Here is a 24,699-nt window from a genome sequence, read left to right on the forward strand (position 1 = left end):
GACTGGCGCTGCTCTTCTTCTCCTTTCCTTTCTCTAGCTTTAGATCCTTGTTTATAGACTACTAATTGTACAGGCTTGCGCGTCTCTCTTGTCGTGCTCGTGCCTCGATTGACTGAGTCGCTAACACTACTGCGACTTGGCGATTTTATTAATATTTCCAAAACAGCAGTATACCCCCTATAGCCCCACCAATATAGCTCTATATTTTATAGCTCTATCCTAGCGCTATAAAATAGGTCTTATTTATTAAATATAGAGCTGTATTAGTAGGGCTATAGGGGGTAGCTGTAAGACTTAAATTGAGGCTCTGCGCTGGCTAAGCCGACCCCTCTATTCCTAGAAATAAGCACCCCCTATAACTTTACCAAAACAGCCCTAAATTATATAAATAAGGGCTTATTTTATAGCCCTATTTTAGCGCTATAAAACAGGCCTTTATTTATAAAATATAGAGCTATATTAGTAGGACTATAAGGGGGTGTATTGTTTTGATGGAGGGGGCGATGCGCGTCGTGCGGCTTGGCGATTTTTACCGATATCTTGACAACGACAGTAGGCGACGCATAACACTACTCGACTCTTAATTAAAAGAGTATCTAGAAATAAGGTGGTAGATCTTAACGATTTAGTGGCTTCGGCTCCCCTATATAGCGTGCGCTCTAACCTAAATTATCACCACTAAGGGCCTATACTAACCCTACTGGTTTAGCTAGTTACCCGGTTAATTAGAGAGCTTTAAGACCAACCAGCTGGAAGCCAATCAAAGCTCCGAACCGGTTGCAATTTTAAAGCTTTCCCAACCAACCAACCAATAAGCGAACTAGACCAGTTACAGCATTGGGTCTACATGCACGCCGTACAATTCATTATATTAACGCTAGCACTTGGCAGGAGGTGACTTTCAGGAACATTTACGATTGGTCACACTCTCTCCTCCTCTTTTTATTTCTTCCCACAGGCCCTTCTTGTGCATAGCTATGCAGCTACCAGAGATACCATAGGTGGAATATTGTTAAACACCAAATTACGCTTTGGAATTTCATAAGATAATGATAGAATTTACATTGGAATGATTGGATTCTCATAGATCACTCTATCGTCAAGGCGAGAATATATACAAAAATATCGTGAACCTCATCTTCTCATCTCAAAAGAGCGTACAGATGCAAATGCTCGTTCCACAGAAAGCCTTGGAACGGCGCAGACGGTACAAATCGTAGCGAAGTGAAAGACTGGACTTTCGTCACTCAATACTTCTCTGCCGTACCTAATGGCTGCTGGCCTTCGTTGTGTGTAACGCTCCTCTTCCTAACGGCCTCGTTCTCGATGTCGGTCAAAGACATCTTTCTTGCATCTATATGCACATCTTGCACATCTTGGAATGAGATCGAGGGTACAAAGCCTGGAGAGCGCCACGCCCTGTTGACTTTGGCGTAAAGTTCGTCAACTTGTTCGAGAGACAAACCCTTCGTCTCGTAAATCATGCCCCAGACGAAAAGAATACAGATGAAGCAGCAGCCACCCCAGATAAAGAAGACTTTGGCGCCAAGGTTGGCGTCACCTGGGTCATTGTTTACAAGGTAAGGGGTAGCACTATTTGATGTTAGAGTGATAAATTGCTATTGAAAGTGATAGGGTTGTACTTACTATGCGATTGCCCAGTTGAGCAGCCAATTGGATGCCGTAGTCATTGATAGAGACTTGGCGCGGACCTTCAATGGGAATATTTCACCAGTAACTACCCAAGCGACTGGTCCCCAGGAACAAGCGAAAAAGAAGATGTAAATACAGACAAACGCAATTAGGGCCTTTTGAGCTGCGAGATTGTCGATTCCTGCAACAGTGCCTGTGATGGCGACAATGAATTGACACACAGCCATGCCAATGGCACCGAAGAGCAACAGATTGCGACGACCCCATTTCTCAACAAGGTAGAGTCCAGGGAAGGTCGAGCCAACATTGACGCATGACGTGATTAAGCTGACAACGAATGGGTTCTTGATTCCGGAATTCTGGAAGAAGGAAGTACCGTAGTAGAAGATGAAGTTCACGCCAGAGAGCTGCTGAAGAGCCTGGAGAAGACAGCCGGTAGCTAGACGTTTTCCCAGATTGCCTTTAAAGCAGTCGATATATGTCGCCTTACCCAATGATAGCTCATATTCATGATTAGCAGTAATTTCCGCAAGCTCTTCCAATAAAGCTGGATGCTCAACGTCTAGCCTCCGGAGCTTAGAAAGAGATTTAGCAGCTCTTTCTGGATTTCCCTTTTTGATGCAATAGCGAGGCGTTTCAGGCAAGAATAGACATCCCGTTACCATAATAATAGCCCATGCAAATTGTACAGCGATTGGAATGCGGTAGGAGCCAGTGTCGTTTCGATTCTTAGTTGCGTTGTCGACAATAGCGGCGAGCAGAAGACCAATGGTGATAGCAAGTTGGTAAGTTCCGACAATGGTACCGCGAATCCACTTCGGCGAAGTTTCGGATTGGTAAAGCGGGACTGTTTTCGTTAGTACGGTTATGATGAAAAATTAGCGAACAACATCATACTGGTAGCGGAAATCATTCCCACACCATAACCAGCAAAGAATCTGCCAGCGACGAACATGGGAATTTGGGTAGCAGCTGTCTGCAAGATGACACCAAGGGTGAAAACGGCGGAGGAAGTGATCAAGCCAAGACGTCTACCAATCGCGTCGGCAACGGCTAAAAACATGTTAAAACTGCTATCCTTTAGAACAGAGAAGAGGAAGGATCATACGGGCAGCAGTAAGAGCGCCAAAGAAGGTACCAGCGGAGAGTATAGACACGATTTCAGATGATTGACTGGACGTCACATCCTTATAGTGGTCCTTTGTATTGATATACCCGGTCGAGAATTCATTTCGCCAGTATTTCATACCTAAGATTCCGCCAATTGTGCCAGTATCATAACTGTAACGTGTCAGACAAAATATCACATTTGTTGTTATTGAAGGTGAATAGACCCAAAGAGGATACCACCAAAGGCTACGAAGAGGCCAACGCAAATGGCGGGCACAGCCGAGCCGGGTGTGCCCTCAGGCTTCTTGAGCATAATACCCATGGTGGGCGTAAAGAGTAACCGGCACTGCGGCGATAATCGTTAAAACTAATGGATGGAGGCACCGTGCAAGGGGCGGGTTGATGCTTGCTGGAATGTGAAGGGGGGGTCTGGTCTGACTTTATGTACGGAGCAGTAGGGCTGATGTTTTGCCTGAGACAAGGGCTATTGAACCCTTCCTAGGCACTGACGGGCTAGATGCAAAGAGTTTTCGCTGGACTGGGGGCGAACTGGTGTAACTCTGGATGGCTGGCCGGATGCGGAACAGATAGGGAAAGCACCATACGCTAGCTGGGGCTCGACCAGGGAGAGTGAGGGGGCTTCACACTCAACACCAACCCTATGCTCTGAATTTTGTTGGATTCCAACTAGCTTCTTGCCACCATGCTTTACTAGAATAGGAAAAGAGATGAGCGAGCAGACAGAAAGGAAAAAGGGAAGGAAGGACACTGGACACTAACTCTTGGCTACAATAATGTGGCCGTGATGTGCGCTGGGGTTTCCTGCGTCCAGATATCGTGCTGGGGATGACACCGGTGGCTAAAGCCCGGCCCATGCTTGGTTGGGCCTTGGCCCGCGGTTCTGCCTCAATCGTGGGGATTTAGTTTCGTTAGGGTGCCACTTACCTCACCTTACCAACCTGTGACATGTGGTCATGATGCTTTGTTCTATCATGGCCTTTCAAGATCGTCCAGAGTTATGTTATTAGCTATAACAGTTGAGAGTGTCTTGATAGCTAGCACCACTCATCACTGATTCTCATCTCATAAACCGACCTAGTAAGAGTGGAAGCCCAAGTGGAAGTTAGTGAGTCCCATAGCCGTGGGCCATACACGCAACCTGATGCCTCAACAGCCGCATGCACAATGATGTGGATCTGTTGAACTACGTGAATCGTTTTTAGGCATAGTCTGTGGAATTGTTCTAGAAGCTTGCCAGAACTTGACTTCGGGATCGGTCTGCGGGACTTCTAGTGCGCCTAGTGGGCGGCTACGTGCCTCGGCATATGAAAGGGCGTATGGCGGGGCCAGCTCCGTTGTGTCCTGACAGGTCCACGCCAGGTGCGGGAAGTTGTAAGCAAAATTCGGCCAGTCAGAATGAGAAAAGAAATGGCGAGAACAGCCCGGGCGGGAATCTAATGCAGCCGTCGAGCTGGAGGCAGTTCCATGGATAGTGATTCGCCAAACATGGGCCTGTTCTGAGATGCATTGATGCCACTCTCTTTTGCGGGAGGCAGCTTGTCGGCTTCCTTTCGGTTTGTCGGTTTTTGACCTGGTGACAGCTGTGCCCCCCGATGTCACAAGACAGTGGGTGGAGCCGATTCAGCATGCTGCTTTGAATGCTGCTTGAGGCCCCGGAGATTTTGGCGGCGTTCAGAGGCTTCACTCCAGATAAGCGTCCATAGCCGGCAATTGGTGAAGGTATAGAGGCATGGCGCAGAGGAGGCGTTGTGTCACAAGCTGCACACAAGACTTAACATTAAACCAGACTCTTCATGTGGTCTTCCCAAGGTTGTAATAGGGACGGAGAAAATGCGCTTTGCTGTCGTATGCCAAGCCGTATTCTCTACGGTAGACTGAAATGACCACTTTCTCCGGCCTGGTCGCGACGCGACTAACTCCCAAGACACGCGACTCCGAAATGGCAATCCTTCTTCGCATCAACTTCCATTATGGACAACACCACCATCGGCACATCAACTCCAGCCGCAGTCGCCCACGATCCTCCCTCACTACCCGCCTCTCCTCTTCCAAAACGGACAAAAGTAATTGATCCAACACTCACAACGGGAACGCTCCCTAGAGGCTCGGATAGCGGTACCGCAACACCCACACCTCTCGCAATGACAGGACCTGCAACGCGTCCTACACACCCTCTACCCTCCCAATCTGCATCCTTAGTTTCGACATTGCAGGTTCAATTCCTCTCCGACAAAGCTAGGGCACCGACGAAAGGCAGTGCTTTCGCAGCCGGCCATGATCTATACAGCGCCCGCGGTGTCGTCATCCCAGCTCGAGGTCGCGCACGCGTAGATACTGATATTGCTATTTCAGTGCCTGCAGGGACATGTATGTTTCCCGAGTCTCCTTCAATTGCTTAATGGGCCCATACCTCTCAATTCCCATCCTGACTCCTCTTGAGCCCAGGTGTATCTCACCAACCGATCATGCACTTAGCTTACCACCTAATCCATCTTCTGGCTTAAGCATTGATCTCCAATTCCCATGGTTTTACCCGAAACTTTACCTTAATTTCATCCCATCTAAACCCATGGAACTCTAACTAACCTTCCTTCCACCCTAACAGATGGCCGCGTCGCCCCCCGCTCGGGCCTCGCCGCCAAACACGGCATCGATACAATGGCCGGCGTCATCGACGCTGACTACCGCGGCCAAGTCGGCGTGATCCTTGCCAATCTCAGCGACACAGACTTCGAGATCAAAGAAGGCGACCGCATCGCGCAGCTGATCATCGAGAAGATCGTGATGCCTGAAGTAGTCGTCGTCGAGAAGCTGGCTGAGAGCGTGCGTGGCGCTGGCGGCTTCGGGAGCACAGGCGGTTTCGGAGCCGGGCCCACGGTGAATGGAGTGTAGGATAGTAGAGATGGTAGAGAGCTGTGTGCATACGGATGCACTGGCTTAGAAACGGGGGCATGGATAGGATATAATTAGGAATCTAGAAAAACTAAGTGAAGATTTCAACATATTTGACACATCCGCCGTGTATGCTACCGCCTTCAAATGCAACATGTCTAAGCCACCTTAAACCAAGCCGATTAAATGCCCATCATACACTCGCCTATTACTTCAATTAGCCCCTCTGCTTACCACCTATAACATTCACTGCGCCATGCCTTAGTCCACCGATCCCTAAATTCACCACGCCCAGCTCATTCAGCTTGGGCTCCCCGGCCGGCCTACTCACGCCTTCCACATCCACCGCTCTAGCCCGAAACCGCTCCACATGCTCCGGACTCACCAAATCCGTAATGTTCCTCGCAACCCTCACCTCGCTCGCCCGCGTCAGCCTCAAATGCCTCCGCATCGCCCTCTCCTCCCCGGCCTCCTCACCAGTCCCATAGCCCTCGCGCGCCTCCTTCGCATCAAACAGGCGCATCTCCTCGTCGCAGTACGCTACCGTCTTCGCCAGCACGGCCTGCATGCTCGCGAGGACCTTCTCCGTCGCCTTCGCCAGCGGCAGCTCCGGCGCCGGGACGTCGTCCGGCGACTTCCACGACGCCGTGTGCTGGAGCTCGGCGGCGAAGACGGCTTCGCGCAGGCGCGCGACCATCAGCGCGGCGAACATGTCGCCCGTGCCTGAGAAGAAGAGCGGGTAGGCGGGGATGTCGATGCGGAAAAGCCGCGGCGTGTGGTCGCTGGTCGCCGTGCTGCCGATGATCGTTATCGTGTCCACCTCCGCCTCCTCGCCCTCTGCCAACTTGTCTCCTAGCCTTGGGCCGGTTCTGGCGCCGCTGCGGTCGGGGGAGGTGGAGGAGGAGGCGGAGGGCGTGGCGCGGGAGGAGGGATTTTTGGAGGAGACGCGGGAGGCGGATTTGGATATCGTGCGGTTTTCGGGGCTGAGGCGGAGGGAGGTGATGATGACGTGCGGAACTAGGTAGGTGCGGTGGAGGACTTTTATTGCGGTTGCGAGGGAGGTGAGGTCGGTTATTTGGGTATCGGAGAGGAGTCTAACGGTGGCGTGTTAGAATGCGAGAAGAAATTGGCTAGGAAGAGTGAGGCGAGATGATAGGGAGAGATGGGCATACTCCGCTTCGAATTGGTTGGGCAGAATGAGGTCGGCTTCCCCTAGCAAATATTTGTACTGCGGCACCTCGTCTTCCGGAATATACAGCTTGCCTTCATCTCCCATTACTGGATCCAGCACTTTGCTCGCTGTCAGCACCATCTTCTCTCAGACCATTACCACGTGTGTAAGAGCAAGCGCTCACCCCAGAAGAACGAGCCTGGTTTCGTTGTAGCATTAAACTTCAAATCCCTCCCTATTCGCCCAACTTCCTGTACATCTTCCGCATTGGGCATATAGCCAGAGAGCAGGACATCGAAGTTGTTAAGGTTGGATTGCTTCAAGCCTTCGTATAGGTCGTGGATTTGCTCGGCAGAGGTCTTGGTACCTTTGACTTGCTTGTACGCAGTATGATTGCCTGTAGCGGAAAGGCTTCAGCTAATTGGATCTGGTACATGAATACAAGAACAATGCGCGGCTCACTGTAGTTCACGGTGTTGATGGCAGAGACATCACAGCCCAAACACTGCATGACGAAAGTCGCCATCTTGTTACCAACGTATCTCGCGTGCCAATCAGCTAATTGCTAGCTTCTGTATAACCACGATACTCACCCATAGACAACCTTCTATAGGTTAGCTAATATATGCAATCTGCAAGCCCGGAACTGTCTTACATGGCTGGCGATGGCGAGCACGCGAGTCTCTGGGACCGACGGCTCAGAGATCATTGCGACAACGATATCAGAACAGTAGGATATTCGCTGAGATGTTGATTTTAAGAGTATTTGAGGTTATTTAGAAGTTGATAGTTTGGTCAGAAGGGATTGGCAAAATTTCAATGGGTTGTCTTGGAAGCTCGTATAGCGGGAGTAATTCCGAAGGTTCGCCGACTGCTGTTTATAACAAAGCGGCACGAGAATAACTGGAAGTTCACGATCACAATGACGGAATGTGTAGGGGAAATGTTGTACCACAAAAGATTCCGCATTTTTTTTCGTTATCTGGGTCGGGAGACGCGCCGAGTGACGTTAGTGGGGCACATCCGAGCCTCGTCTCGACCTGACCGTGTGCAGATCAGAAGCGGCACAAAAAGAAAAACCCATGATTTCACGTCTCCCCTTCGCGTATCGCCGTCAGGCTGCTCCCCTTGCATATCAGAACGTTACGTGCTGCAAATGCCACTGCAGACTTTTCGCAGCTGCCTAAATCCAATCATCTCTGTCGTGTGCTCCACATCACTCCTCGTCCCCAATCTGCCATAATTTGTCAGTTTGTAATCCCGCCATGTGTCTCGGAAGTTGTTCCTCTTACCTTTGGCGCGAGATAGAACCTCAAATAGCTGTTATTAGATAAAGCATACTCAACGAGCAGCGGTACTTCATTGGAAAGGCACAATTTGACCTGGCTTGACAAGCCGCTTGCCTTGCAGAAGTTGACTAGGTATTTTAGCGAGAATGTGAGGGCCACAGGCTCCGTCAGGTCAATCTCTACGTTCATCTCTGGCTTATCCACATTGGTATGACTTCGAAGGGTGACAGACCCTGAGCCAATGTCGCCCTGACAAGCGAACTTCACGCCCTCCTTGGTGCATTCAATCGACACTGTCACAACATGTCAGTGTGTAGCCTTTGTTATTTGAAAAAAGGGTGACAGACCAGATTCTGAAAGTGCCATCAAGTCTCTGCAAATACGCTGAAACTCAGCTGACGGCATCGTAATAACCGCAGCATAGTCTGTCTCCGGAATACCCAGGTGCTCCTGATCAATGTCCATGAGCTTAATATCATACTCGCTCAGCCTATCGCTTTCAGCGCTCTCAAATACTAGGTTAACAACATCTGGTGCGTCTTCAGCCTTGAGCGTTAGGATATCCTCGTTCTGTGCGCATCGCAACACCTTGGTGAGAGAGGTCAGGTTGATGCCCAGTGCAATGTTGCGGTCGCATCGAAAGGGTGAGAAGCTCTCTGACTTGAGCATCATAGATACAAGGGCAACATGGGAATTGTCCATGGCCTGAAGGGCGATGCCCGAGTCATTGCAGTCGAAGTTGCAGTCCTGAACTAGGTCTTTGATTGCATCGACAACCTACAAGCAGGTCAGAACAAGGCTAAAATGAGCCTAGAGAGTATAATTGACCTTCTTCAAAAGATTTGCCTGCTCTAAGCGTGCCTCGAGCACTGGTAATCTAGCGTTAGTATTTGAAGGCTAGGATAATAACAGCCTAGCTTGGACATACTCGTAACGATTTGATAGCAAATTAAGAAGCCGCAAGCTCGGATTACCACTAGGCAGAGTCTTGTCTGTAGGCTATTACTGAGAAATGGGCGAAAGGCTGGTGAGGATCGGATGGTGGAGGTGTTGTATGGTGGAAATGGTGTTTTCAGTGACAGTAGGGTCAGGACGCGAGAGACGCGTTCGCGAGTCGCTGACTAACACAATCAATTAAACGTGCATCGCCCCTTTGAACCAAGTCACGTTTCTACGCCGGGATCATTTAGGTACAGTCGAAACTCTTCAGTACGATATCTGATTACAACGATATACTCTATATTACAATCCGCACCCCTTAATTAAAGCTTTTTTTGGCGTAACACTACGATGTACTGACTTTTGATAATATCGTTAAGTTTGCTCTACCAAAATCGTTATAACCAGAAGAGATTTTGTATATGGGAGGGGCCCTATTTGGCTCGTGAGGCAAATACCCTACGCCCTTTTAGGATTGGTCTCCTATTTCCTGATCATTAACCTGACACGTAACTTTTAGTATAACAGTTACCGTTGGCATTACGATACGCTCAGCCGTACGACCCTTATCGTACTAAAGAGTTATGACTGTAAATGGTTCTACCTGAGTAGGTGATTCCAAATACTATCTACGATTCTAGTCTTACTGTGAAAAGTGCGCCCTGCCTGCTGCCTTCTTAGCTTAGACCAATTCAACATTTCGCCGCCACGCCCCACGCCGGCTCCTTATTCTTCTCTTGGTAATTTCTGACGTTGAGGGCTTTGCCCCTTCAACATATATAACTGGAATCTCAACCTATATATGGTGATGGTCTTGAGTCACAAGTAATACAGCCGTCCAATGCGGACACTGAGATATCTCCTCACCATAGTCCCTCACAAGGACACCGCCTCGAATGACGCCGCAATCGCACATCACCATTTCTTGCGGATGAAACGCGTGCCTGCTTGGCATGTCCCACTTCAACCCCAAGTCTGCAATACATCTTCATGCCCTCACCAGCCCGTAAAATAAGGTCCACGTAAGCACAAAGCTACTCAGCCCACTGAACACATCACCACCCCATAGGTCACTGAGAGGCTGATGGAAGTATGCCGAAGGCTTCCATTCCGCCCGGAAGGCGAAGATGAGGGCCGAGACAAGGAGGGTACCGACCAAATAGAAGATGAAGCCGGGGTATGACTCGAGGCCTAACGTTCCGGCGGCCACGCCGAAAAGCGATGCGGTAAGGTTTCGCATATTCGAGATGGTCTATAGTGGCAAGCGTGAGCACTTATGCAGGGCTGATGTTGACTGAGGGGTGAAGGATACCTGGGCATTGTGCTGCACACTAGCCTGTACTATAGGGTTGACGGCAAGTTCCCTTTCGTCAAGCATGATGGAATGGACTTCTTAAAGTGACTTAGATCACACCGAATGCTTGACGTTAGATTCGTCCGCTCCTAAAACTGGGCGAATGCGCTCGGCCGAAGTGACGATAGGGACAGCGACGAGATGCGGTGTAGAGGATTGACGCGGGTAGAGGCTACAGTAACGGGCAGCTAGGAATGAATGTCGTAATGGCTCAGCTTGCACGTCCGCCACAATGGCTTTGTCGTAATGACTCCCGAACGAGCGGAGATAATTCTTGATATCTTCGAGGTCGGCTCGGCGTTGTTGTGAGTTTTAACTAGTTAGACGGTGCCAAGCTCCTCCGTGCTGCGCCGTAGCTCAGGTCCGTGCACACTTCAACATCACTGACATATTACGCTAGCATCGTTCAAAAATCCTTCGAAATACAGCCTTCACCCTTTCACAAGAGTAATATTTAGCGGAAAGGAAATTAAAAGTCTATTTTTTTCTTTCTAAGAAGCAGCTATCTAAGGCACCAGGCCGCGGGCATACTACACTAATGCAGTAGAAGCAGTCCCCACCAATGCAATTACATTCATTCTTCGTTCAACAAATCGTATGGTCCATAATCGGCAAGGTACCTAATATAGTGTAAATAAACAGTTATTGAATTTGAAGTTTTCTGTAAGCTTACTGCTGCAAATGGGTTGGAAGCGTATAGCCAGGCAAATTCTCAGCAAGTCTTAAATACGCCAGTGCTTGGTGGAAATATCGATCGTTGATCCGCATGGACGACACATTCCCCAAACTCATGTATCCCTCTGCAGCCTGTGATAATTTGGTCAGAATTTGGAAATATAGCCGTGGGAGGGAATGCTAACGGTTGCAAGCAGATGTCCTGTCAATCTTCCCTGAGACTGGGCCACCCCAACTGCTCGAGCTAAGTATTCAACTGCTGGAAGAAGGATACCACTGGCTTCAACATAGTCTGCAGTATGTAGTCGATCTTCTGCTTCTGCAGCTGCTCTAGCAGCCTGGCGTTCTTCTTCACTCCTACTCAAGGAAAAAGCGGATGCGGTTGCTCCATGGCTGCCGCCGCTACTGGACGAGTGGCCATCGAGCAGGTGTATTCTTGCCAAACACGGCTGTGCCCGGAGCAGCCAGTTTTGTCCAACAACTGTCATTTCATTAGCCCGGTTTCCTATTGTGAATGTTTCCACTCACGTCTCAGAAGGTCCACGTCCTCAGGTTGGTGTTGCAGTAGGGTGAGTGCTTGTCGGACACACCAGTTGGCAATGTCCGCAACACCGCCATTGTCTACATCGGAGTATGCCAATCGCTGAAAAACATCAATGTGCCAATTCTGCCGCTGCCTCTCCGTTGGATCAGCGGATGGGGCGAGGGTATGCATTGACGCCATGACATTTCTTGCAAGGGTCACATAATTTCTCCAGTTATCTGGGTTTGTATCCAGCATTGCAGAAATCTGATTCACAGTATTGAAAGTTTGGTAGTCCATTGAATCAGAAGTTGGTCAGGATTCAAACTTTCTATGGTAATACTGAAATGCTAGGGAATATGAAAGACTGATAATAAGGTCAAGACGGCGAATAATTGAAGCTAGGGAATAACAGTCTCGGCTGATTTTAGATGGTGAGGTGCAAACGATATATACGAAATTATCATCAGTGGAAGCTCCTAGTCTTGAAGAGGAAGCAATCCAGCACGACATGAAGGGGTGCCAGTCTAGAGTACGTGATAGGTTCAGAGAAGATGAAGTGAGCTAAGGAGCGGTTGCTGAGAATAGGAAACTGTTAGCCAGCTTGGCCTCCTGAACAAATGCAAAAAGTGAATGATACCCAATAATCAGACACCTTACGCACCCTCGGTATAAGGCAGCCTTGCAATTCGACACAGGGCGGGCATCTGACAGGAGGCGCACACCTTAAGGTTTGTTGCGCCTATTGCCACATGGTAGGCCCAGCCGGATGACAACGAAACATGTGTGCGAAATCTCCGCCGTGCACTGACCCAGCCCGTGGGCACCGTCTTTGTGGCGAACATTCCGCAGTTCGCGATAGAAGCCTTGAGCGTACTAGACCGCGTGAATTGATTGCGTGCATGCTAGTGCAGGACACCTTCCCCTACGAGACGTACTGACTCAAGTTAGAGAGAGTTACGCTAAGCACCAGGCATCGATTGAGCCAGGCTAACCACGCCAATGCAGACAAGAATCGGCGTGGAGGTGAAAGAAGTTAAAAAATGGAATATTGTGGAAGCTCGATGGTCGTTGGATCGAAAGTTAGCGATTTTGTCAGCAAGTATGGTGGAAGCGATCTACGCGGTAACAGGAACACGAGACATCGCGGTCGTTCCTGCAGTCTTCTCTTTCTTTGGAGTTATCTCGGGGCGATGGCGCGATTATGTGATACAAGCTAAAAGAGAGGATCCCGTTCCGCGAGGGAGACTTCGGCACGGTTCCAAGAAAGCCCAGAAAACAAACAACACGGCGTAGGGCTGAAGAACAGATCCTCGGTTTGTGTCAAAATCAGTAATCTCGGAGTAATAAACAAAACTTGCAACCCACATCCCCATCGCTTGGTATTTCTTGGTGCTGTTGCAACTGGAGCAATCGGAAAAATGGAATGTCTAAAGGACGATGCACAACAACGTCAACCTCACCAACAGCGAGCCATGCGTGACATAAGCAGTGATGCAACGGGCGCTTGGAGCATGTCTTGGCTCACCCACAATTCCGCCTCCTGGCGCGCCTCTTAGCACATCTCAGCGAATCCATGCATGCCGATGAGCTTCGCATTCTTGCATTCCTAACACCCTTCAAAGCGCCGTACTTTGGCATACCCTGAAAACGCGGCGGCTACCACTGCGCAATGTCCCCTTGAGACGCAATTTTTCCGCACTACCCCGTAAACAGTCTGCTTGTGTGCAAAGGGCCACGAGACACCAACATGACCCTTTGATGGAGAACATCATCTACGAAGACTCGCCTCTGGCCGAGTTTCTAGAAGGTACGAATAAATATGCATACTTGCTTCTCTCCAAGTGCGAAGCGGGTCTGGCTCAGGAACCTGATGCTTGGTATAGGTGAAGGCAGAGGGCGTGCTTCATCCCAGGATGCCTCCGAACCAGCCTCACCTGTGGAGCAGGGTTTTGCACCTCGGGGGCCATCTATGCTGCATTCAAGGATCAAGGGCAGGCTACCGCAGCCTCTACGGGTGCAGATTACGCATAATACACCCGTTGCGAGGATACACAGCGCCTGCTCAGTAAGTCCCGAATACTGCAATGACCTTTCAGCATTTGCTAATATCGGAACCCCTCAGAAAGCCGTGAACTCCAGACTTGGCCGGGCTGACAACCAACGATTCCTAGAACATTTCCGATACCTCATAGTTGCATCTCAGCTTCTTGGTGAACACACAGGGCAAGGGGCTTTCAGAGCAGCGGCGATTCCCCATTTCGATCCTAGCACACAATCCCAGTCTCCTGGATATAAGGATACTTCCACGAGCCTAACTGGTGCCTTATTGACAGGAGCAGCAGCTTTCCTGCTAGTTTGGTTGCTACACTGGTCTAGGAGCAAGCCGACTGGTCTCAGCAAAGGGCGATTGTTCCTCGTCTTCTTGGCTTTTGTAGTAGTTGCCGTAATATGCTACGCGTACATGAGGCGACAATGGCTTCAATATCTAAGACAGCAAGCTGTTGAGGCGGCTTCTGTTCTTGTTGCCAACCTACAGTCATTTGACACTTGCACGTCATCAGGTCTAGCACTAGTACAAGAAGTCGAACTTGTTTCTAGAGGCTATCGACTGTAAGGCTCCCCTTGTGTGTCTCGGGATTTCCAAGTCTCTCATAGCTGACCATTCAACAGGAGCAGCCCACTCCCACCTATCACGAGACTCGAAGAGAAAGGACAAGCCCGTCGATGTCACCAGCTACGTCGTAGTCTTCGAAGCGCATTTGCTGAGGCTATTCCAATAGTAGTAGAGCAATGTAGGATATTACGGCAACTTATCGAAGAAGACGATTTGGAGAAGTATTTCGACGTTTACGACATAAACAACCCCGATCTTCAAGCAGCGGCGCAAGGATTTTCAGAATCCGAGTTTGAAGACGCAGAGACATTAAAAGCCCTTCGAATTCTCCAATATCGGTTCTCCATTCTTAGACGAGTATTTCTGTGCTCTCTCCTAGCACTTGAAGCGGATGGAGGAAAGCCAGACTTTGCTCGATGGCGCATAGCTGTGAATGTTATGGAGACCACAGCTGTCTCTACAGGCAAATGGGCCGAGAAGATAAATCGAACCTTAGGCGAGGAAGAGCGTACGTATATTCACTGAATTATTCTCGAGCGTGGCTAAATTTAGACGCAGAATTCACAATCCCCTCACCGCAAAAAGTCCAGCCAAATCCTGCACGAGAAAGACTACGCGCTTCGGTCCGCAAACTAAGCTCGCTATCTCAAGGTATTAGAGGGCTTCAGGCTAAAATGCAAATTTTGCGTGAAGAGTCCAATAAAAATCTAGAAGATTCAGAGGATGTGACAGAACTGGGTTCAAGCCTTATGACGCAATACGAGTCAATCGGAGCAGACCTAAAGAGTCTCATTCAAGCTTGGGAAACAGGTAAAGCCGCATTAGCCCTAAATATTGACAGACATGAGCGTCGTGTTTCTCAAGCCTCAAGTGGGATGCGCTCACCAGCCCCGAGTCTGGGAGGCTTGACAGCAGTAGAGGAAGGCAGCCCCTCAGACGCATTACGAGCATTGAACGGGGACACTCCATCACATTCTGGTCCTCCTAGTGTCTCTGGCAGCAACTCCGACGAGGAAATCTTCGAAGCAATTGCAATTCCTCGGCGACGCAAAACTCTCTCCCGTGAAGAGCGAATGATGAAGATACAAGAAGATCGCGCACGTCAGGCCGCTTTTCGGGAGCAAAGGGAGGCCAGCAACAATATGCTCAAGGAACTTGAGTCTGTGATAAACCTCCGGCCTCAGCGTCCTCATTCCGGGCGTGTTACATCGATATAATGAAAACACTGGCAACACTATGATTTTCTTTTATCACGGCAACTAGGCGCACAGGGCGCATATATATTTAGTTCATCAAGGTGAAAGTCGGGCGTAAATTCTAGACATTCGTTCGGATTTAGAGCGGCATTTTTTCTGGTCGATATCTCAACAAGCTGATCTTCAAGATCATCAGATACCCGTCTATACATTTCCAATTATTTTAACATTCTACTCAGGCTCCGTTGATTTGATTCGCTTGTACTAAAACGTTCCGAGAGCAGCCACTTTACAGTCATTTCATTGAATTCATCATAACCAAAAAATTGTGCCTATCAATGCTGCCGGACTAGAGAAACCTACACCAAAAAAAATTCTTGCCATTATTGCTACAAGCATCAAAAATGGAAAAAGATACTTTTCTCCGCAAATCTTCCCCACAAAATCAATACATTTCTCTAATTTAGTCTAGCCTTGCTTCGTGCCGCGCGCCACCCCTGGTCTTCCACACTGCTATCCCACTATGCTTATACATCATCGCTAAACTTACTAAAACATCGCTCTTCTCGACTTTTGCTTCGAAAAACCATTCGAGGAATGTGCTATCCGACAGAACTTTATGTCGAAAGATCCGTCGCAGGAACCCCGGACCACGCGGCCGCTACAGAATGATGTGGTACTGTTGCGGATGAGATAGAGTTAAAATATACGGGGACAGTTACATGGTGCCTGCATCACACCTTCATGAAAGGTGAGAAATGGTGAGAGGCCCTGATTTTTGAGGACACTGAGCTAGTGTTAGGGCGTTTGAAGCAACTCGGTGGCAGCTAGTCGTTCGTCTTTGAATTGAGCAGATCCGAGCCGGAGTTGCGTAGATAACTGGGACGACAGTTACTGATGTTGCATTTAGGACCGATAAGATTCTACATCTCTGAATACGAGGTGGCTCTTACGATGATTTTAATGCCTAATTTCGCAACGAGCGCTTCTAATCAGGCTTGCAGGCAAACGTCGGGGTCCTTTGGCTGACTCTTAGCCACTCCGGTTAACGAACGTATTGGCGGCTCGTGTGGCGAGGTGGTGGGCCATGACGCCGCATGCAGATGGTGTGAAAAGCTGTGGCTTCGTGAAATCTAATTGGGCGACGGCTACACGAATGAAGTGTAATGAGGCACGGTTCTGGGAGCCTACTCATGCCCCAAATTCCTAGCCTCACATAATTAAAGTATAAAACGTAAACCTAACGCCCTCCCTTATATGCAGAACTACCAACCCAGTCCTTCACAATGGGTGTTTCAATTTCCACTTTCTCTGCGAATATTTACGCAACTGTCAAGGCCAGCCTAGCTCAACTCGCCCGCGCCGTGCTTCCTAGTCCGGTAATCCGTTACGTGGTCGCACATCCTATTCGGACATTCTTTCACGCCTTAAGCGGTCTCACGTTGCTGTTTCCAGGCCTGATGACCGTGCCACTGCTTTCAGCATTTGGATGGACAGCTTTAGGCCCAAGAGCTGGTAAACAATGAAAATGGTTCGCCGGTGGCCCCCATTGCTAACACCATTCTTAGCCTCTTTTGCCAGCATGGCTCAATCAGGAATAGGAAGCTTGCAGGCTGGTAGTGCATTGTCGACACTGCAGAGTGCAGCGATGGGTGGATATGGCACTGCTGCTGTATTGGGAGCTACAAGGGCTTTAGTGGTCGTTTCGGAGGGCGTGGTAGCGGTAATAAAGAGACGTTCAGAATGAGAAGAGGGCTGTTCAACGATTTAGTGGGAAAGAGCCCTGACTGTAGTGTAGGCTAACCTAACGCAATGAAGACAAATTGGCTGAATGCTGAAAAGAGCTCACTGAAAGCGCAAAATCGTGGGCTCGAAGCTTAGAGTCAGCAACGAGTTACATATAACATTTTACTCTTCTTATTTACTCTTCTTATCTTCCAATCCAACCAGAACTTCATGAGTGATAACTAGATAAGATGACTTTTATAAAGAAGAAGTTCATGTGGTCTCGGATATAAGTGTTCAATATCCACTGCCTTCTGACCGTAGATTCCAGTGCTAAACTGATAGAGCACTTCCACGATACATACTATGGTACCCGGCCGAAGTTTTGTACATCGTCAATGCGCTTACGAGGGCCAAAGAGGCTTGAAATCTATTCAATTACTAATCAGAATCTAGTAAATCCACCTTGCGCAGCGATTACTACCTATATTGATTGGTGTATTTTTGTCGGGTGGCGCTGGCAGGGCCCCCCGTAAGCGCATTGACAATGTACAAAACTTCGGCCGGGTACCATAGTATGTGTTTCTCCCACAGCTCTCGAAGCCGCCTGTGAGCATCGCAAGAACTCCAAAGAACATAGCAAGCTCGAAGCAAGCCCTGAGATGATTAGGCTGAGTTGTGAGGGGCTATGGCGTTCTTGGCGGCACCGCTCAGTGCGCCTTCAGCTCTGCCCTTGCCGTCTGAGTCGCTTACTGAGATAAGGATACGCAGCTGTCTCGGTATCCGTTATGTAATCCATGTTTTATATAAGCAATATTAATGCAGCTATTCATTAATAAAATTGATATCGTTGACAACTGCGCTTCGCATAACTAACTAATCATATTAGTTGCATTCCGTTCATTTTTACGAAAAACTCATGATAACATCATGAGTTCGGACACGGTAGTAGATATACAATCATCTGCGTATACTGTGTCATAGTGCAAAGCCGGCACGTGCGTGGCGGCCATCGAACTTTCGCCTTAAATGTGAGTCACTAATCAATGGTGCGATCATGAATTGATGCCTCCCCATCGGACAACGCTGAAAATTAGAGGAAGCTCTCCTTGGCATTCTTATCCTGCACTGACTGTATTGATTCGATAAGCATATGTTCCTTGAAAATGGTGGTGGCGTTGCAAGGATGGAGAACACATGAGCGAAATTTCGCCTTAATTTCGCCTGGTTCGCCTTGTGGAGTGATCAGGCAATCATCTTTGACGTCTACCTTGCGCACTCGTCGACGATGCAGCTGGTTGGTATATAGCTAGCCATCGTTGCCGCTGGGGATATCTTGCATTGTTTCCATTTCAACACATCAAGAACAACGCTAGTGAGACCATATTCCTTCTTCGTGGCATTGCCGCTCATCTCTTGTCCGTAGCGCCTTCTGCTCTAAAAGTCATGTATACGCCAACTACTTCCGGTGATCCTTTCGAGTCTACTAAAAGGACTTGGGATGAGGACTGGCTGCCTCTCCCAGCATTTATCACTACTCACTTTCTCTCGGATATGACCCCTGCTTTTGGTCTCAGCTGCCAGCCCCTTAAGAGCATTCCAGACCAAAATGGGTTGCAATCCAACACGAGCCTCGTCAGCAAGGATTCATCTGCTGTCAGTAGCCCTCCGTGCGGGGCTTCATCCAATCAAATACAAGCCGGACTAGTTGATGCCCACACTGAATCCTTCAAGAGCTCATTGGGCTCACCAGCACCTTTGCGAACGAGGAGCCGGCCTGTTCCCAATGAATCAATTAACCCCTACTTCTTTAGTAGATTTAGTAGACATAGCAATGTCTTTAGGGAATGTTTCTTTAGTCTTAGTCTTACGGAAGTGATGGAGCGACGACGTGAGCGACGACGTCAACGACAACAGCGAGAAGAGGAGCGACGACGACAGCGAGAGAGCATCCGTCTTGGAACGAAATCGAAGGAGCTCAAGGCTCTATGGGAATTCCTGATGATAGTTTGGGGACTATTGGATCAAATTATCGAGCTTATGCAGACCATTCGTCTCTACATAGCTCTTATTTTGAATGAAGTCTATTCCAGATTCTCCGAATTTCCGGGCGGTATACGACCACCGTGTACAACTATGCCCTGGACTATCTGGCCAGCTTTGGTGGTATTATGGGGTGTCTGCTGGATGTTCTATACCCCTCTCAGCCCCGTCGATGAGCACCAGTTGCATCTTTTGTTGGAGGATGAGGACTGGAGGCTCTTCCCAGGTTCTGGTAAGTGAGAACAGATGCAAATTTTACAGCCAATACCACTGACAATTTATTCCAGAGGCTTTGTTTAATCCACCGGCTGCACCATTATTGCAATACCAAGACATCTCAGAACAATCAGCATTGCAAGATTTGCCTTCTTCCCCTAACTCCCTAGAGTGGTTGAACGAGATAGACTTTGCCGACTTTTCGGTTTCCGATGGAAACATAGCTTTTGACACTCTTTTCGAACAAGTTGCTTCACCTAACTCACTCGACAAGGAGATCTCATCAGATTTTCCACCATTAGTGGAAACCTTTGAAGCCGGTAGCTCAACCCAGCAGCACTCAGATGTTGCTCATGCGGATGACCACATCGCCGCACCTTTGCCTACTCAAGACTTATTGACGGTATACATTGCAGGAGCCGGCACTCAGGTTGAGCAAACCGCTCTACCTCCCCAGGCGTCGACAACCGCGACGAGCTCTACGCAGCTCGAACAGGCTCCTAGAAACTCAGACGGTGATATTATCTGTGACCACGTCGATTGCAGGAACAAGACCCTCGTCTTCGCCAATATCCGCAATTGGTCGTAAGTCCCCCATATCTTTTCTCCTAATCCATTCATATCTATTCCTCCAACTGAGCTAAACGCACCAAACAGGAAACATAAAAACAAGCATGAGCGCCCTTACAGATGTACAATCCCCGGCTGTATCCGGACCCAAGGCTTTGCCGCCAAAGGTGACCAGATACGGCATGAGCGTACTGTTCACAAAACACCCAACAGCGGGGGCAGCAAGCAAGACAGCACCAACACCTTATTTTTCTGCAGTGAGCCGAACTGCCCACGTGGACCTGGAAGTGGGAATGGATTCAGTCGCAAAGACAATTTAATGCACCACGTGAAGCAGAGACATCAGCGGGTTCTGGCTTCGTCTCGACATGTGAGCGCTTCAACTCAGCTTGACATACAAACACCAGTATTGCCGCTACCTGATGACCGGCAAATGGCTTCGCTGGAAGTAGCGCCAAGGAAGCGGAGACATGCATCAGTGAGCCTGACACCAAATGCTGTCGACGTCGAGGACACGAATATGAGGAAGAAGTCGAAGCAAGAGGACCGTGATGGGAATGATCATACGGAACCGGCCCCTAGGGAGCGAGCATTAATGAGGGAAGTTGAGAAGCTGCGCAAAGAGCTCGAGAAAGTGCAAAGAGAGAAAGATATTTTGATGGAGGTTGTTCATCGCTTGAATCAGGGGCCAAGATGATATAGCGGGGATGAGGATGAAGGTGAGGGTGGAGTTGGCGTTCTTCTGATTTTCTGATTAGAGATATATTTCCTTCTCTTATGCATCCTTATTTCTCCTTTTTTATTCTATCTTCTCTAGAAATAAAAGCTCTTAAAATTCGGATTATTCGTTGAATACAATTACGGATAAACATACTCAAGACACCTCAAGCCGCAATCTGCCACATAGCATTCTTATCTCCTCCTTCCTCCAAGTCGCGAACTACCTCAGTGCCGTGCAGACCTGTAGCATCGGTTCCTGCTTCCATCGCTGGAATCTTGATCCAATGGACCAGCCGCTTCAAATGACTTGCGCGTTCCTTTGACGATCTTAGGTGTTGGTCTTATGATCAAGTTCCGTAAGCCTAGTAAGAACGTTTGCTTCATTGTCATATGCCAGATCTTCATTCCTTTGCAGGTGGAACCCTGGTCATCTGCGAACAGATCGCCGTGGCAGCAGCATCCCATCAATACGTCGCAGTCCTGCCTATGAAAGGAATGTTCTATTAACTAGGTAAATAATTTTTTAATTTAAAATAGCTAATTATCTATATTATACTAAGGGGCCTAGTATCGCTATTTTAATTAAAGATTTAGATTGCTATTCTTTTATAATTATATATATAAGGGAATAAATCCTTATAAGTTCTATTTAAGTACCTAATTAATAAGTAAGGCCTCCTATATAGGAGTTAATTGCTATTTATATTGGTGTATAAATTACCTGGTAGCGTGCCACTCGATTAATATAAGTGTACATATATTAGATCCCGCGAGCACTGTCTGTATTTTTGGCCTTATGGCGACGTGGAGCGGGACGCGTTACAATTAATCGCTTAAAATTAACAAAGGGACACCGTATATAAGTACAGCTTTTCGTACAGACTTATAAACACTAGATTTAAAATCTACGATAGCCACTTGTAAGTTCTACTTATTTTAGTCTATATTAATCGATTCGTTATAGAGAAAATAGGTTAATAAATCGGTGGTTTAATTTTGGTTCGGTGGCCGACTTTAGGGGGTAGGTGAGCTTAGATAATTTATAGCGTTTATAATCTTAGAAGCTATTCGGCGGCCCTTTATAGGTAAATATATAAAAGAGCTATAGTATATAAGACTGTATAAGACTGCTTTTAGGACTTTCTAAATTTAGTAAAGCTATATTTAGAGGTTTTAGTAATATTACTATTAAGATAAGAGAACTATTTTAAGTCTCTTATCTATAAATAGGTGTCGAGGGGCCAAACCTAGCCTCTTAAGTAAAAGGACGGCTGGAAACTACCCGGCTAAAGAAACCTTACGAGGTTAAGAAAATAGTTAAACATTTTTCCTAATTAGTACTACTTTTGCCGATTCTCTAATTGTATTTACTCTTATTATATACCTATTCTTTAGCTATATAGGTTCTTTAGCTATCTAGTTTATTTAGCCGCTTAATTTATCCTAAATATTTAACTTATTAAAGAAAGCTAAGGAGTTATTTGGTTATAATATAGAGGCCTTATTATTACGGACGCTTTAAGTACGATATTACGACTACTTAGAGAAGAGTCGGAAGAAGCTAGTTAGTTAATACAAGCACGGTCCAGAATGGAACCCGTGGAACTATATAACGAGGAATAGTAACCAAAGTCACATAACATGCTACGTATTAAATAAGAGGAACAAGAGGAACTTACGTACCTTACGTATAACACGTACATTATGTACAAGAAGGATTTTATAGGAGTACGGTTATATATTTAAGGACCCTTAATCCCTACCTAGATAGTTCCTTCCTTACAGTAATTCTTAGAATATAATTAAAGTTAATCTATTAGGCAACCACTCCACCAGTTATTATTACTTATTAACTATTATTTAATACCTATATACCTAGCCTATTAATAAGTCTACTGTAGTATCTACTATAAGGCTTTATTATATAATTACTACCACGGTTACGGTTTTAATAAGGAGTTAATAATATGCCACTAAAAGTAGCGACTATAACGCTATTAACAGCAGCAAGGACCTTAGAGTTAGGTAATAATACTAGTATAGCAGATACTAACTTATAACTAGTTATAGTTAGACAGTTATAGAAAATAGTTAATTAGTTAATAAGTAATAATATTATACTTAAAAATAGACTTAATAGAATTGGAGTAGCTAAAGTTAAGTTACTATCTATTAAACGGTTTATAGGAGAAAGGTTAAAACTTAAAGGATTCCTAACATAGATATACTTTAAGGTTATATAAAAGGGAGTAAAGTTAATAATACCTATAGACTAAATAGTATATATAGGATTGTTCTTATTAGGAAGGGCACTTAAGTAGTTTAAACCTTATCTTATAGAAATATAGAAATACAGAATAACAACCATAAACTAGAAAGTATGGTTTATATTTTTTAGCTAATAAGGATTTATAGAACACTTAACGTAAATATTTAGAGACCTAAAAGCATCTACTATAGTAAAGAGAAAGCTTTAAAATATAATATAGCGGACCTTAGCAATTAAGTATATAATATAATTTTAGATACTTATTATATAGGTTAAATAGAATAATAAGGCGCTTATAGTATAGTATAAATAGGGACTTAAGGCTAAAGTTTAGGACGTAATTATTTTAATAGAAGATGTAGATACCCTAAGAGAATTAATAGATTAAGTAATAAAGATTAATAATAGGATCTTCTAAAGGGAATAGACTAAAAAAGGTTAGGATAGAGTTCTACAGTTATATAAGGCGCAGAGTACGTAATAATAAAAGCTAAATTAAAAACTATGGTATAGCGCAGAGCTAATAGACCTAAGTAGTACTAAAGAAAACTATAAGAGATGGAATAAGAAACTATAAAAACCTAAAGGTTAAGAATTAAGTAATTATAGGACTAGGGAGTATAGGCTAAACTAAGGATTTTAGTAGCAGAAGACATTTAAGCGGGCTTTATAATAATAGTAATAGTTTAAAAATAAAGCTTATATAAATTGCGGGAAATAAGGTTACTTTACTAGAGATTATAAAGATAGTTAGAGACGCTATATAATAAAGGGAACTAAACTAATAGTATATAATATATACGTATAGAGGGTTAATAGTATACTATAAGGAACAAAAGAATATTTAATTAAAAGTTTTACGTTTTATTATAATAACGTATATTAAATTTATAAGGACGCTAAGTATAGCGTAAGCTATTAGCTATAAGAGCTAGAGTTAAGAAGACTTAAAGGAACTAAAAAGTTAAATAAAGAATAAGATTAACTCTATAAGCTAGATTAAAATATTATAGTAACGTACGGATAAAGATTAGTAACAATAATAATAGAGTTAGAGTACTTATTAATTAATAGCAATAAGAAAAAAAAAAGGAACTAACTAGGGGTATTTAAACCTTAATAACGTAATAGAAGTAGAGATTAAGACCGCTATAAAGTAAGGTTTAATAACAGGCATTATAATACTATTAGATATAGAATCTATTGCTTTATAAGACGGCAGAAGAAATATTAAAGAATAATTAAGTAAGTAGACAACTGCTAGTGCTAGCTTACTACTTAATAAAGGTAAAAGGCTAAAGGCTTAAAAATCTTAAGAAGAGATAAGAGATAACTAAGATTCTTAAGACAAGATAAGGCACGCTTAAAGACCTATAACGGACAATAACTAATAAAGTAGAGCAATAGCTTAGTTTAGTAATATATAAATAAGCTTAGGACGAAGTTTCTTAAAGGTATAAGACTCTTAAGATAAAATAAGTGAGATTTAAAAGCCTAGTTAAACTAAGGCTAGAGTATAGCTTAAGAAAGAAGTAAGCTTAAGATTAAGGATCTTAAGGAGCTAAGATTTTAAAGAACAAATAAGAACACCTATAAGAAAGAAGTAAGAGACTTTATAAATTAGAGATTCTGCAATATAAATAATAATTAGACTAGAAGACAGGTATATAAACCTAAAGGACTTATTAGGTAAATAAAGTATTTAGCCTAAAGATT

General features: G+C 46.0%; 9 protein-coding genes across 9 annotated transcripts; 4 read left to right on the forward strand and 5 right to left on the reverse strand.

Annotated features, from left to right (window-relative positions):
* Positions 1 to 856: 856 nt before the first annotated feature.
* On the reverse strand, positions 857 to 3,470 carry K441DRAFT_661227 (high affinity glucose transporter RGT2). The gene is made up of 5 exons (XM_067648847.1): positions 2,988 to 3,470; positions 2,762 to 2,934; positions 2,551 to 2,706; positions 1,648 to 2,500; positions 857 to 1,593 (listed from the first exon to the last, which is right to left on the reverse strand). The coding sequence occupies exons 1-5, from the start codon at positions 3,083 to 3,085 to the stop codon at positions 1,248 to 1,250; spliced, it is 1,626 nt and encodes a 541-aa protein (XP_067503308.1). The 5' UTR covers positions 3,086 to 3,470; the 3' UTR covers positions 857 to 1,247.
* Positions 3,471 to 4,754: 1,284 nt separating this feature from the next.
* Positions 4,755 to 5,676, forward strand: K441DRAFT_678078 (dUTP diphosphatase; the record flags this gene model as incomplete). The annotated part of the gene is made up of 2 exons (XM_067651133.1): positions 4,755 to 5,151; positions 5,390 to 5,676. 2 exons carry the CDS (start codon positions 4,755 to 4,757, stop codon positions 5,674 to 5,676), a joined length of 684 nt encoding a protein of 227 aa, XP_067503309.1.
* K441DRAFT_661229 (Ribokinase-like protein) lies at positions 5,470 to 7,838 on the reverse strand. Its single transcript, XM_067648848.1, has 6 exons — positions 7,503 to 7,838; positions 7,441 to 7,451; positions 7,310 to 7,389; positions 7,032 to 7,244; positions 6,849 to 6,966; positions 5,470 to 6,770 (listed from the first exon to the last, which is right to left on the reverse strand). Exons 1-6 carry the CDS (start codon positions 7,554 to 7,556, stop codon positions 5,894 to 5,896), a joined length of 1,353 nt encoding a protein of 450 aa, XP_067503310.1. The 5' UTR covers positions 7,557 to 7,838; the 3' UTR covers positions 5,470 to 5,893.
* Positions 7,839 to 8,094: 256 nt separating this feature from the next.
* K441DRAFT_564689 (proliferating cell nuclear antigen) lies at positions 8,095 to 9,006 on the reverse strand (the record flags this gene model as incomplete). The annotated part of the gene is made up of 3 exons (XM_067643664.1): positions 8,095 to 8,429; positions 8,484 to 8,913; positions 8,965 to 9,006. Coding segments are annotated over 3 exons (807 nt in total), but the record flags the coding sequence as incomplete, so codon positions are not given.
* Positions 9,007 to 9,612: 606 nt separating this feature from the next.
* K441DRAFT_661232 (uncharacterized protein) lies at positions 9,613 to 10,668 on the reverse strand. The gene is made up of 2 exons (XM_067648849.1): positions 10,388 to 10,668; positions 9,613 to 10,327 (listed from the first exon to the last, which is right to left on the reverse strand). Exons 1-2 carry the CDS (start codon positions 10,451 to 10,453, stop codon positions 10,064 to 10,066), a joined length of 330 nt encoding a protein of 109 aa, XP_067503312.1. The 5' UTR covers positions 10,454 to 10,668; the 3' UTR covers positions 9,613 to 10,063.
* Positions 10,669 to 10,886: 218 nt separating this feature from the next.
* K441DRAFT_661233 (uncharacterized protein) lies at positions 10,887 to 12,203 on the reverse strand. Its single transcript, XM_067648850.1, has 4 exons — positions 11,633 to 12,203; positions 11,290 to 11,585; positions 11,103 to 11,236; positions 10,887 to 11,049 (listed from the first exon to the last, which is right to left on the reverse strand). The coding sequence occupies exons 1-4, from the start codon at positions 11,925 to 11,927 to the stop codon at positions 11,004 to 11,006; spliced, it is 771 nt and encodes a 256-aa protein (XP_067503313.1). The 5' UTR covers positions 11,928 to 12,203; the 3' UTR covers positions 10,887 to 11,003.
* A 991-nt stretch (positions 12,204 to 13,194) lies between these two features.
* Positions 13,195 to 15,755, forward strand: K441DRAFT_661236 (uncharacterized protein). Its single transcript, XM_067648851.1, has 5 exons — positions 13,195 to 13,437; positions 13,514 to 13,695; positions 13,753 to 14,240; positions 14,301 to 14,752; positions 14,803 to 15,755. Exons 1-5 carry the CDS (start codon positions 13,389 to 13,391, stop codon positions 15,459 to 15,461), a joined length of 1,830 nt encoding a protein of 609 aa, XP_067503314.1. The 5' UTR covers positions 13,195 to 13,388; the 3' UTR covers positions 15,462 to 15,755.
* A 1,083-nt stretch (positions 15,756 to 16,838) lies between these two features.
* K441DRAFT_661237 (uncharacterized protein) lies at positions 16,839 to 17,194 on the forward strand. The gene is made up of 2 exons (XM_067648852.1): positions 16,839 to 16,955; positions 17,009 to 17,194. The coding sequence occupies exons 1-2, from the start codon at positions 16,901 to 16,903 to the stop codon at positions 17,185 to 17,187; spliced, it is 234 nt and encodes a 77-aa protein (XP_067503315.1). The 5' UTR covers positions 16,839 to 16,900; the 3' UTR covers positions 17,188 to 17,194.
* A 2,705-nt stretch (positions 17,195 to 19,899) lies between these two features.
* On the forward strand, positions 19,900 to 20,691 carry K441DRAFT_564741 (uncharacterized protein; the record flags this gene model as incomplete). Its single annotated transcript, XM_067643668.1, has 2 exons — positions 19,900 to 20,009; positions 20,082 to 20,691. Coding segments are annotated over 2 exons (720 nt in total), but the record flags the coding sequence as incomplete, so codon positions are not given.
* Between the last annotated feature and the right edge of the window lie 4,008 nt (positions 20,692 to 24,699).

Source organism: Cenococcum geophilum (genome assembly GCF_001692895.1).
Source record: "Cenococcum geophilum 1.58 unplaced genomic scaffold K441scaffold_25, whole genome shotgun sequence".
In the NCBI taxonomy this organism is placed as follows: domain Eukaryota; kingdom Fungi; phylum Ascomycota; class Dothideomycetes; order Gloniales; family Gloniaceae; genus Cenococcum; species Cenococcum geophilum.